We start from the raw sequence: 14,270 nt of genomic DNA on the forward strand, positions 1-14,270 counted from the left end.
GTTAGTGATCCAAGTAGTGGGATGATGCATAAAGTAGGCTGCATCCACTTCTATTTTTCTAATTGATTCTTATGTGAGCATGTCATGTTTAATTTATTCACATCATGTATATGGTGAGTGCATGAGGCAGTCACTGTATGTAGGTGTGATGCATGTGCAAGTATCATAATGTGTATATGTGATGCATGTGCGAATTATTCACACAATGTATATGTGATGTATGCTAAAGCTAGTCAATATTTGTACTTGTGATGTGTGAATGAGGTGGTCATCTTGTCTATAAATGATGTATGCTTAATCCAATGACTATGAACATGGGGTTATGGAATGATATGCTTTCTAAGTGATTTTGTATGTTTGTACACTAATGATTCCTATGGAACCAACACTCGATTGGAATGTGTTTGTTTCCATTCTATTTGAATTGAACTACAAAGATAACTTCTCTCTATCATTGGTGTATGGACTACGAAACCTTTGATCTCTAGAGTGATACATAGACAAAGTCATCACGTACGGAACCTCAAGGTTTAAGGTTTGGATCTAGGAATGACCTTGACATTGGGAGCTTACACTTTTTAGTGTATGTACATGAGTGGTGGTGTAGAGTTGTCGCCATGACTATAATTGAAAAAGCTATGAAGTTACTTGATCGATTAAATTGATAGTTCTTGTGAAATGAAATAAAAATAAAAACAACTGAAAGACAAATATTACAAATAACTTATTATTTTAAAAATGATTTCCACCATAAATATCTAAAATGTTGACCACAACATAAAGACATTTATACTGAATAAATTAATTCAAATTATCTTCCCTACCACCAAGCACATACTTTTCTAAGAAAAACAACATAAAGACATTTATATTGAATAAATTAATTCAAATTAATCTTCCCTACCACCAACCACATACTTTTCTAAGAAAGAATCCCCACGACTTATCTTTCAATCATTGTCTCACCGACTTCTATTAAATAAAGGGAATTTTTAAATATAAACAGCTGTTTTATCGGCTAAAAATCTTATTGCCCTCATCACGTGTAGAATTGCTCATGCACGAGTTGCTAGTAGATCGAACTGGTAGATGGACTTCCATTCATAGTATGCTTCATTTTTATTTTTTGATAAGATTCTTTTTTCAATTATACCTAGAGGCCAATATGAATCCAAAACCAAGATTCCGGAGATTCCAATACAACTTGAACCTCTGTGCTAAGTCAAACGGTGAGTTTTTCAGAGGAAGATCCAATAAATAAAGATGCACAGTCAATAAGTGCGTCGATTGTTTACTTTATCTGACATGATTGGGTGAAGTGAAGCACACCCACTGGATTTCTCAGATTTCTTATTCCAATCCAAAGCAAACTCTCAAATACAGCTCAGCTGTTGACATTAAATTTTCAAGATTTCACGTTGCTGATTAAATAATAGAGAAAAAATGAATTTTTAATCATAGAGTAAGAAGAAAAGCCCTCAAATCCAGTGCCCAGGAGTGAGGACATCAGTTCAATTGGAGTAGCTGGATCAGTTGATTGTATGAGCAAAGATGTATGTGGTGGAGGACAAGGGAGAGGCAATAGCATTCATGCTGGCTGCCCTCTTCTTCTTGGGTACATGGCCTGCTGTCATGACTCTTCTGGAGAGACGAGGTCGTCTTCCCCAGCATACCTATCTTGATTATTCAATCACCAATCTGCTTGCAGCTGTTATCATTGCCTTAACATTTGGCCAGATTGGCAGCAGTACTCATGACATGCCCAATTTCTTCACTCAGCTCAGCCAGGTAATACTGTTACTGCTCTGTTTCATTTAAATACTCAGCCAGTTAATACTGTTACTGCTCTGTTTCATTTAAATACCGTTTTATTTGAAATATGTGTCTTTTATCCTGTCACACATCAATCTGAGATAAAATGAATATGCTCTTTTATGGAACCGCAAAATCGAGTTTCAGATTACAAATTGGTTGTTTCTTGGGAATTGGAAAGTGATTTCATGTTTTACCAAGTTATTGGTCAAGCATGTCAAGTCTATCTGATTTTTACTTGTTCTGTATCACCGTACATGATTAATGAATCTCTAAATCTTTTTAAATTTTGTATATAAAACAAACTTCTAAATTTATTGTGAATTTCTTGTATGTATGAGTTTTGAACCGAAACTTTTTAGTGCAAAACGTTAATCACAAGAGCTCAGTTGGGTACGAAGGATTGAACATACGAAGTTCAAGCTGTTGAATTATATCAAATCTGGGTTCATCTGGGTTTTTGGATCCATGCATTACTGTGACAACCTACATGGAGATGAGATCCTATTAATCTGTATTGACTCGGTACTGGGATAAATTAGTATGAATTATAGATTGAACTGACGAAACATCTCTGTGCAGAATTTGGGCTGTATAAACTGGAATAATCATAAAAACTTGTGACATCAAAGAGAAGTAAACAAAGTGACAGTCATAAAATAACATTCGTATAACAATTGATTGTGGAGAAAACTGAGCTCTATTTCTGTAATAACAGAAGCTGAACTGAGTGAAAGGATACAAGCCCAGAGGCACAAAATAGATCCAAAAAGCTTTTCTAAATAGGACTGATTCTTGAAAGAGTGGTTATATGACTCTTAATTAAATTTGTACATAAATTTTGACAGTAGAGTTGATCCCATGTAAAGTGGTAAAGTGTTGATTAAGTACAGAGAAGAATTTAGAATTTTTTTTGAAATGATGAATTTGTAATTTCAATTCTAGAAAAATTGTAAAGTTAAAATAAAAAACTATTTGACATAATGAGAACTATGTTTGAATAAGGTCCAAATTTACAAGCTTTGTTGAAAAATATGTACGTTTGAAAGGAGGGGCAAAGTAAATTTTGCTGTACGATATATTAAAAAAAAAATTCTGCCATAAGCTTTAAAACTTTAATTTTTAATCTTTAATATATTTGAATAAGCAGAAAACAAAACTAAATAAAAAAAAAAAAGCTTTGCAGAAAATTGAATATCCCCTAATTATTATATGTTTATTGTTAGCAAATTACTTTCAAATCATTAAGCAAAGAGTGTGTATATTTATTTTGAACTAGATCTAAGTTCTGTTCAATTACATTGAAATTGTGAAAGTTAATCACTGACATTTGAATTGCATGGCAAGAAATACCTGCAAAATTAGCCCATTGTCATCTAACATTGAAAGAACACAAAGTTGACATCGAATTGGAATATAATCATTAGGCTGAATAGCATTTATTCAAGGTCTGAGACTGACCGGATTTTTTGTCAATAAGAAGGGAAGTAAATAAAAAACTGCAGTGTAATCTTATATAAGGTACAAAAAATTGTTTATATTTGCTAAAAAGCTAGTCATCATTTGTAAATTCTATATACAAAATATCTTTTTAACCAAAACGATTTTGGCAACTTAAAATGTTTTCAGACCCTAAAATTCTCCCTTGTTACGAGTCTAGGATTCGGATCCAACTCGTCTAGACCAATATTTTAATTCGGACTTAGAGAATATGGGTCAAAATTTTGGCAACGGCTCAGCTATTCATATTTGAGTCTTACCTAAAACTGAGGGTTTTTTCTTCTCCGTTTTCTAAAACTGAGGGCTTTCCCTTCTCTGTTTTTAAGTGCTCTGACTCCTGCAGTCCTGCTGAAATCCAGGAAGAGTCTCCCCAAAATTTTGAAAAGAATTCTCGAACTGACCTGACCCAGTCTGATTCGTTAAGGGTCATTGCCCACTTGGATTCGGCGGTAATTTGTATCATGGAGACTCAAATAGTGTCAACACTATGAATAAAATGATGTGTTGTGTGGATAAAGGGTAAAAGTTTGCTAATCAAGGACTGAGATGGTGGTTTCTATGATGTTCATCAAATCCTTTTTTTCCCTTTGAAACTGTAGTTGGCACATATAAAAGAAATTCTTACCCAGAAAAAAGTTCTACCTGGATGCAATACACGGTCGGGAAATAAAGATCGTGGTGCTGGATGCATTACATGTTGGGAAATAAATATTTGAGCTTACAATACACCAGTTGTGTGTGCTGGGAGTGGATCCCACACATAAACAACCAATACATTAACTGCAACGCAGAGATTCTTTAGGAAGGTAATGGTGACAACAGTCTACCTAAATGGTCAAGTACTTACGACTTACGAGTTTGACTCTCTTCTTGAGAAATATGAGCAGAGGCAACTCATTTGCCTAGTTTTTCCGAGTCTTTCTCTGTTTTTAAGTTCTATGGTTTCTCTTCATCTTTTTGTACTCTTGTACAGTCTTGAGTTGCTTGACAATGCTTTACAGTCATCAAAAGAAACTTTGTAAAATGCATTTAGTACCCCAAAACCTTTGTATTACTGTTCAACCTTCCATTACAATGACATTATCTATTTAAAACATGTTACATATTCACTTTGATGTCTTTTAAGCACATTTCTTACAAATGAGAAATAGTTATTTTTGGAATAACTTTAAACATTTATAATTTGCTATTATTTGAGATCACTGATTCTTCTGTTTGGTTTATCTTCTTGGATGCATGTACAATTATATGTTTATTTCTTTTCTGCTTCCTCTCAGTTTTCACAAAGGAAATATATTGCTAAAGACTATGCAAATTCAAAAAGCCTGCTATAACTACTCTGATATTTTTCAGTATTATGCAGAATAATGGTCCTTCTATAGGGTTTGCAATGATTGGTGGATTAGTATTGAGCCTTGGAAATTTGGCTACACAATACGCTTGGGCATTTGTTGGTCTTTCTGTGACAGAGGTGGTCTCTTCAAGCATAACCGTAGTAGTTGGTATGACTGTCACATCTTATGCTCTGTTCTTGCATTTTGTTTCCTGCATTTTATCGTAGCAACTTGATATAAGAGTCCATCAAGAAGTCTTATATGTTATATACACAAAATTCAGCTGATGACATGCCTGACTGGGCATGCTTCATCATTACTTCTCACTTTTTTTAACCATATTTTGTAATGTTTCCCTAGGGACTATTAATCTCAAACATAGAAGCAATTCTTTTCTCAGGAATGCTCAGGCAAACCAATAAGATATTTTGCAAGTATTTATTTCTCTTTCCATAAAGAATTTCTGTCAATTTTTGATTTTAGATGCCAGCCAGGGCAGAAGTCTTCAATGATCGCACTAAGTACAATTTAGGAACCCCCTATATTTCTAAATCTTTACATCCTGCTCTCACATAGACTTGTAATCCTACCGGGAGGGCCATCCATTCTGCATAGTAGTCAGCATTCGCACCTAGCAACTGGGAACTACATAGAAGAAACTTGCCCTTAGAATCTCTCACCACAAATCATGCCCTAGCTACCCCTGGATTCCTTTTGGACGTGCCATCAAAATTAAGTTTTACTACTGTAAGAGGTTTAATCCATTTATGTTCTTTTTTATTTTTGTTTTGACAATGCTTACACTTTTAGATGTACTTGTCTTACTTTGATATAGGACCCATAATCTTGCTATTTTATTTCAAACTTTTACCTTATCACTTATCTTTTTACTTGTTGCAACAGGTACGACAATGAATTATTTTTTAGATGACCGTATCAACAGAGCTGATATTCTCTTCTCTGGAGTAGGATGCTTCCTAATTGCAGTTTGCTTAGGCTCTGCTGTTCATGCCTCAAATGCAGCTGATAATGAAAAAAAGCTAGATGCCTCATCTATTGTGTCCCTCGAGAGGATGAAGTATGCATCTGTTTTTAATTTCTGCTTATACTAATCCTTGACTTGTGAACTTCATATTGTCATTATCTGTTTTTATCATGCAATGCAGCGAACTTGTTAAGATTCCATTTCATTTGAAGGTAAATAACTACAAGAAGTTTACTTTTGAGATATGCAAAATGCCATCTAAACTGATGCATACACTTAAATTTACATAATAGAAAGGCGTATTTCCAGGCACTCATTACATATGTCTGAGACTTTGATCCTGGTGAAGCTGCAACATTACCTCCCACCTAATCAAAATTGCAACCTCACAAGTAAGGCACTGTCTCTTCATTTCCTGCTATGTATATTTATAGGAGTGAGATCCAAACGTAAGACATACCATAGCTTCACCTTTATCAGACTATTACAGAGATTGGATCAATTTATTGGTAACTTCCAAAACGAGTGCTACTGATTATACAATTAAACCTTAAAATACTAAATGAATCCTCAAGTTCTGTTTCAATCTATTTAACAGGGATCACGGGAGTGAAATGGGAGGGACAAATCTGATTCTGGGGAGGAAATTAAAGAGTGGATGGATCAGGAGCCTACTGTAAACCTTTGTGTAAGAAAATGCCATAATGGAGTGACTGCATTGCCTATTGCCTAAGTTAATATAACTAATGATCTTCTCACATTTGAAAAATTCATGGAGAGAAGATGCTTAGCATTATGGGCTTAGTGGGTGGGCAAACGTACTTGAGAAGTTTGGATTTGTGGTGATCAATTATTGCATTGCTTATGCAGATAATACTTGCTTACGTTTATAGGAAAGCTATAAAGTCAGCAAAACCCGCCAATGGCATCCTCAGTCAAGGGTCAGCGCCATCTCATTTTCATTATCTAAATATAGCTTTAATATAGTTTTATGAACTGTTTGTTAGCACCATCTCATTGTCTGTTTGTTACAAAAAGAAACGAGGAAACTGAAAAACTTAAAAAACTTGCAACTCAATTCTGAAAGATAAGCGGCAAATCTGAAATTTGCAGTCCTGTTGCTTGATAAGGGAATTTGAAACAAAAACATTTAGTTTTCATGAACGTACAGCACATATATCAAGAATTTCTGTCATGAATAGTGGTAGTAACATGTTAGAAATAAATCATTAGGGAAAACTAGAATATGAATTGTAAGCAAAGGCTATATCTCCACCAACTTTTTTTGACAAGAAGCAGAGTAGAAGTCTTGACAGGACAAGATAAGATTCTCAAATTTTCTAATAAGCTGGCCATTTTGTAAAGTGAACCACCAAGACTTGAATTTTGCAAAGATAGAAGCCTTTGAAGTGTTGAGGTCTCTTATAACAGGTTCTAAAACCTTATTGTCTCCTTTATTTTTATTCACGTTGCTCGCTGTTTTCCATCATGTTCTTTTAATAAAACAATCAATTACAATTTACAGAGTCAAATTTAGAAGCATTTAAATGATTCTAATTTAGTATTATAGGCTTAACTGACTCCATTAATAAAAGTCAAAGGAAAATACAATAGCCAAAACCCATGCTAATCTCCCAAAGACACATAGGAACAACATAACACATAACACTAGTGGGAGCTACTTTATTAAACATTTCTATGCATGCACATTAAATTTGAGGCTCTTACCTTTTCCCATACAGCGTACAGCAAAGGCAACAACTACACCATTCTTGCTGCTACCCAAGTTTCCACCCTATGACCTACATGATAATGCTATATACAGGACCTCTTCTATGCTGATTTGTGATTTCCGACACTCATTGGTGGCTTTCTCCTGCTGATCTGTGATCCTTCGTACTTACCACTGGCATCTATCTACTCTTTGCCTCTTGAAGATAAATGCTCCAACAGTAACATAGGAAGATAAATGCTGAAACACCATGCATAGTCCTTAATGCTACGTTCCCTCCAAACTTTGATTAGTGTGTATAAACTGCTTGCTATTGTTTCTATGGTGCCAATCCCATCCTGTTGTTGCACACGGGTAACCAACTGCTATACTTACCAAATGTCTTGGGCAAAGCACTAGGTTCTTAACTTATTGGGTTATGCTACAATATTCAGCTTTTCTCGAATCGTAGGTGGTAGTCCCCATGTTCACCCATCATTCTGCGTTCCTTTTTGGTGCTTTCCAAGCATCTACATGTCCTTGCAAGCCACTACAAACACACAAGTATATACTGCACAGTGTGCAAACTAATCCATCCATAAGCGCTAGGGTGTAACTAGAGGACTCATTTCATTGATAGTCCCACAACTGCAATTTTACCATTAGGAACCTCAAGACTAGCAACCCACTCTTCACAACTTAGAAGGATAATCAAGCTTTTATACCCGAATACTCAAGCATGCTTGTGTCTATTCTACAAACATCTATAACATCATCTCGTACTTCCATGACAACAAACAGATGTTTGGCTAGCCAGCATCACAATGCTCTGGATCTAATGCCCATCGTATGCTCTGGATCTAATGCCCATCGTGAACCTCTTTGATTATATATTTAATTAATATTTTAATAACAATTTCGGCTTTATCAGTTTTAATTTTATTTATCTTTCTTCTTCTTTTTGTTTGTGAATCAAGTATAAATTTTTCTTTGATTTGTATACTATATTTTACTATTAATTATTATTTATTATTTCTTCTATTATGCTCTTTGTTGCCCTCCTTTATTTGTTTAATTCTTGCTCTCCTCCTTGACCAATTAGGTGGCAGGTTTTCTTAGGAATTTGTTTTGTCAATTTTTTTCCTTATAATATTCTAAAGATTTTCATTGTCCAACAGTTTTGTGCTTTTTCAATTTCCAATGTTTTTTTTAAAAGTCTCAACCTCACTCACTTCCTTCTTTTCTTTGATTTCAATTCTTTCTTTTATTTATAAAGAATATGGTTTTGCAACTTATCTCATATTTTTCCTCTTCTTCATCATGATGATAGATTACAAAATACAATCTAAAACATGGATACTAAAAACTTACACATATTCATCACCTAAATTTCTATCTCTGATACTTGTTGGTCCAAACATATAAGAATCATGCAACTACAGCACGTTGACAAAATTTCTATCTGACACTTGCTGGTATTGTGGGCTTCTCATTCTAGGAAGGATTGGTATCACCCCGCAGATTGTTGTGCAGCAAAACATGTTTGTTGGAATTGTTTGCCGTTGCGCCAAAAGCTCGAACTATTAACGTCTGATACAAAAGCCAGATTTAACCAAACCCATGGGAGGTGGTTAAGCCATGTTACGAGTCCCCAAGGTGGTGACCACCAAGTCAATAATCTCCCCCTTAGCACCCGTTGAAGGGAGACTCAAACCGGTGACCCAAGGCTTTGATACCAATTGTTAGAATTGTTTGCCGTTGTGCCAAAAGCTCGAACTATTAATGCTCGATACAAACGCCGGATTCAACCCAACCCACGGGAGATGGTTAAGCCATGTCACGAGTCCCCAAAAAGGTGCTGACCACCAAATCGACAATATTAATATGCACTTTTCTTTTCATAACCGGCTCAAACAACAGTATTCTGATATGCTCTTCTACCCCTTCAGCTGACATACCAAAGCCTTCTTTGTTTTTGTATAACAACGAGCATACCTTTGCAGAGTTGAAAAAAGTGTTCTGTAGCACTCTAGTAATAATCTATGTTTTCATAAACTTACATTTCAATTTAATAAGATAATCTTCATTGGATTCATAGAAAAAGTTAATATTCCTCCCATAGCATTGTGTGCAAGCTGCTGATTCCTTGCGTTCTCTCTCATCCTTCATTTTTAGAACATAAAATAATCATTGTTAGACAAATTCAAATCAGTCAATTTCCTACCAAATACAATGCTCATTAAACTATTCTGTGTGTTTACTTTGACAGTTCTATACCTATTCATTAAATGCCCTGTTATAATTCCGAGATGAAGTACCTAGAAAATCAAGCTGCCTGAGAAGATAATCATGGAGTGGCCCTTCCATGATAAACATTGAGTTAAAGATGTGTATTGGAAATCCATTTGAGACTTCACCATTGTTCAGATCTTCCTTCAAGGCACATATTTTTCTTCAGACAATTGAGTTTCTAACTTGTGACTGCAAGCAGGTCCCCCAACTAAAGCGCACGACAAAATGTTATTCTTGGATAATGATAATAGTAGTATTAACATTGATTGAATCTTAACAGCCCACAAAGTAATAAGCAACCACTTACAGAAAAGCAAAGGTAAGGAAGCATGTAGTGCCCCTGAGTCTCCAGAGCTTGTTTCCCTATATCTGTTCCTTGCTCATTTTCCCTCCTAAATTAATTTCTTGGCTACAAATTCACATATTTTCTCTCTGTAGTTAATATGTAAAAACCAGGACAAGCATATTTGCCTTATGGAACAGTTATTTAATTCTCTTAGTTATTAGCTTATTGAAGTCTGATTTTAAGCTAGCAGCAATATGTTTACGTGTGTTCTAGTGCGAGTGAGCTTCCACTGAAATCTCCTACTTTGGCATTATCTTATTCATGGTTGTAGCAAACCTCTAATATTTACTCTATATCTACTCGTTGATGCAATTTACATCAACGTGATTTCTTCTCCTCATTCAATATGCACCTCACTATTCCTATGTTAATAACCCCCTTGAATTCCACAAATGAAATCTTCCATGATATATCTTTATTAATATTTTTGCATCTCTTCCAGAGGTATCATTGCTTGGATTCCTTGCAAAAAATCATTAGGCGTCTGTTTTTTTTGTTAGCAGAAAAGTTTGTCCATTTAACTCTCCAAATTTGCATATTTACTTCTCAAAGTTGGTTCGGGAGGATGTTCAAGTTAACCATGATGGTTATGGTATTGGAGCATAGTGAGTTGACTTGGTGATACTTTTTAAGGTTTTAAAGCCTGGAGTTAAAGGGTTCTGTGGCAGATCCTATGAATGGCATTGTGGCAACCCTGGACTTTTTAACTTTTTGAATGTTTCTTATGCGGTTGCTAATCCAGATTTATAGTAGTTGCTACTGCTTAGGTAGTTAGGCACCGTTTCCTATTTCAGATGTCACCGCATATCTATCTGTCCTATGCATTCTTGAGTTGTTGAATATGGTGACTTACCCTCCTTGACCATATTAGTCCAGTTTAACAGAGTTGCTAGAAACGGACCTCAAAGATCTGTAATTTCCATAATTGCATTTGTGTGTTTGGAGCACAGGAAGATGTTTTTAAGCTAATCCAACAATTCCATTTACCGATAACTACATTTAACTTCTTTTTTTTATATAGGTATACGGGAACAGAAGAAACCCAATATGGGAATCTGAGGGATCAACGTAATGGTATTTAAATTTTACATTGATAAATTTTGCAATTTTGAATTGTTGCAGACATTTAATCAGCAAAGCATTCACATCCTTTCAAGGATGACCTTATTATTTGTATCAATCTATATGGACAGATAGCATGGTTGACGAGGAGATAGGGAGAAATGTCCATCAAGACAATTCAGTCAAGTCGAACAATGCCAAAGCCGGAAGTGCAGATTTCCTGAAAGAAGTTGAGAAGAGAAGATCCATCAAGGTTTTTTGTTTTCACTGAATTCAATGTTTTATAAATTGCATTATTGTCTTTTCAAACTCTTCATCTTGTGACATTCCATAAGTAACCATCAATAGTTCTCAAGTCATATGAAATAAAAGTAACAACGTGTTCTATTTAGCATTGTTTAACCAATTTACAAACTGATGTCCTGAAAAAGTAACAAACTATACCTGGATTCTTATGCACAGGTCATGGGCGCAAATGCATATTTTGGGCTTGGGATTGTGTTCTTTTCAGGCATTTGCTTCTCTCTTTTTTCACCTGCATTCAACTTGGCAACAAATGACCAGTGGCACACATTGAAATCTGGAGTACCTCACTTGGTTGTTTATACAGCGTTCTTCTATTTTTCAATCTCTTGCTTTGTAATTGCAATCATTCTAAACATCATATTCCTTTATCGACCGATACTAGGATTACCCAAATCCTCCTTCACTGCCTATTTATCAGATTGGCAAGGTCGTCATTGGGCTCTACTAGCAGGTTTTTTATGTGGGTTTGGCAACGGTTTTCAGTTCATGGGGGGTCAAGCAGCAGGATATGCGGCTGCAGATTCTGTCCAGGTGATTCCTCATAATACACCATTCAACTTATAATGTTAAAACAGAATCATGGTCTTAATTAGTTTGATTCAAATACCCTAGAGATTCATAAGTAACCTTATGAGTGACAATTTGTTTCGCTATTTTTTGCAGGCATTACCCCTTGTGAGCACATTTTGGGGTATTTTACTTTTTGGAGAATATCGCCGTTCATCCAGAAAAACATATTCGTTGCTGGGCGGCATGTTATTTATGTTTGTTGTAGCTGTGGGCGTCCTTATGGCCTCCTCTGGAAAAAGAAAAACCAGTTGAATCCAAACAATGGATGGGACATTTTCAGTCTTATGAATATGCTCAATGTATTTCAGATAATATAATTTCAAACTTAAGAGGTGTTCATAAGAAAAACACTATACAAAATAGTGCCTGAAAATTGCCCATAATAATGCTGTACAACTACAATATTTTTTCTGTTGTAAAATTGAAATCAATTCTCAGTTCTACAAGGGGAGTTACCCATTTCGCTGAATTCTTTGCTTTGATAATCTATGTATTTGACAAAAACATTGCATTGTATGAAGTGATTTGCCCTTGAGGTTTTATTAATACCGGGATTCCACCGAAGACAACTTCATAATCACAAAGATCATCTCTTTCTCAGCCTATAAAACAGATGGTTACCATCTGAAAGTAGCCACAAAGTTGGTGTATAATCAGGTCCACACATAGGCATGTTAGGTAATGCATGTTCATCTACATTGATGGCAAAATTGCGAAGGGGATGAACAAGCTATGGGACAAAGGCCGATCTTTCTTACCCAAATAGATGAACTGGGTTGCTTCTGATTAACAATAATCAAGCCATTTTAATAATCAAGCCTTTAGATAAGGCTGGAGCATTGTAGTACTAGAGACAACGTCTCTTGAGATAACACGTAGCTATAACCGAAGGCACTGGCTAAGCAGCAATGTAAACCGCACCTGCTTAGCCTAGTCCCTCCCTCTGCAAACCGGTACAAGTGGATTTGTGCCATGCCGTAGACCGTGCATAAACAGTTTTGGGAAAAACGCCGTCCGCTTGTTCCCGCCGTTGCCGCCGTCCAGCCTCCCCCGTATAACTTATTAAAAACTTACTAAAATTAATATTAAAAATTTATTAAATGAAATATAATAAATATATTAAAAATTATATTTTTTATATTTAAATGTTGCCCGCAAATCTTTGTTATAATATATTAAATTAAACCCTCATATTAAAATATAATAAATTAAATATATTAAATTTATTTCCTTACAAGGTACCATTTTGTTAAAATATATTAAATTAAACCCCCATATTTTAACTCTAATTTTAAAGTTAAAATATAATTTAATATTACAATTTAAATAGGGGGTTTTATTATGGGGTAAAATATCATTTAAGATTATGGTAGAAATATAATTAAGACTAGGGTTAAAAATAGAGGTTTAATTATGGTTAAAATATTATTTATGATTAAGATTAAAATATAATTTAAGATTAAGGTTAAAATAGATCATTTAAGATTAAGATTAAAATATAATTTAAGATTAGAGTTAAAATATAAGGGTTTAATTATGGTTAAAATATCATGTAATATAAGGGTTCAAATATAATTTAAAATTAGGATTAAAATATCATTTAAAATTACTTATAAAAAAAACATCATTTAAGATTACAATTAAAATATGGGAGTTTAATCATGAGTAAAATATCATTTAAGATTAGGATAGAAATATAATTAAGAAATTAGGGATAAAATATTTTAACCCTAATCTTAAATTATATTTTAATCCATCATCACTTTTTTCTTACACTTAGGATAAAATGGGTTCTTTATAAAATCTTTAGGTTTCTAAACTTCTAGACATGCTCTGAATATTTCCTTCAATCTATACTAATCTCTTTATAACTTGCAAAAAATTATATTATTTTAATTTAACAATTATTTATTGTTTTCTCTATAGATATTTCACCTCTTACTTAATGCTTCATATCCATTTTATTAATATTATTAAAAACTAATAAACATTGCACTAACAATTCTAATTATATTCATATTTAAAAAGAAAATAAATCTATGAATAAAATCGTTTTATTATTCTAGTTTAACAAATATTTATTGTTTTCTCTATAGATATTTCACCTCTTACTTAATGCTTCATATCCATTTTATTAATATTATTAAAAACTAATAAGCATTACACTAACAATCCTAATTATATTCATATTTAAAAACACTATACTAAATTCTTTATAACTTGCAAAAAGATTATAGTATTCTAGTTTAACAAATATTTATTGTTTTCTCTATAGATATTTCACCTCTTACTTAATGCTTCATATCCATTTTATTAATATTATTAAAAATTAATAAGGGTTACACTAACAAT

General features: G+C 34.0%; 1 protein-coding gene across 3 annotated transcripts; it reads left to right on the forward strand.

Annotated features, from left to right (window-relative positions):
* Positions 1–1,030: 1,030 nt before the first annotated feature.
* Positions 1,031–12,387, forward strand: LOC131044705 (ureide permease 1). 3 transcript variants are annotated; one of them, XM_057978092.2, is made up of 7 exons: positions 1,031–1,788; positions 4,676–4,814; positions 5,550–5,724; positions 11,002–11,048; positions 11,174–11,295; positions 11,505–11,879; positions 12,012–12,387. In XM_057978092.2, the coding sequence occupies exons 1-7, from the start codon at positions 1,552–1,554 to the stop codon at positions 12,168–12,170; spliced, it is 1,254 nt and encodes a 417-aa protein (XP_057834075.2). In that variant the 5' UTR covers positions 1,031–1,551; the 3' UTR covers positions 12,171–12,387. The 3 variants fall into 3 exon arrangements, with proteins under 3 accessions (XP_057834075.2, XP_057834074.2, XP_057834076.2); XM_057978091.2 differs by having other exon boundaries at positions 1,032–1,788; positions 11,002–11,054; XM_057978093.2 differs by having other exon boundaries at positions 1,604–1,788; positions 4,666–4,814; positions 11,002–11,054.
* Positions 12,388–14,270: the final 1,883 nt, after the last annotated feature.

Source organism: Cryptomeria japonica, chromosome 3 (assembly GCF_030272615.1).
Source record: "Cryptomeria japonica chromosome 3, Sugi_1.0, whole genome shotgun sequence".
Lineage (NCBI taxonomy): Eukaryota > Viridiplantae > Streptophyta > Pinopsida > Cupressales > Cupressaceae > Cryptomeria > Cryptomeria japonica.

Bases quoted from the DNA above. Each gene is read 5' to 3' on its own strand.
- LOC131044705 (XM_057978091.2), top strand. From the start codon at position 1,552: ATGTATGTGGTGGAGGACAAGGGAGAGGCAATAGCATTCATGCTGGCT. The intron at 11,055-11,173 runs GTATTTAAATTT...CTATATGGACAG, and splicing joins TCTGAGGGATCAACGTAATG to ATAGCATGGTTGACGAGGAG. The intron at 11,880-12,011 runs GTGATTCCTCAT...TATTTTTTGCAG, and splicing joins CGGCTGCAGATTCTGTCCAG to GCATTACCCCTTGTGAGCAC.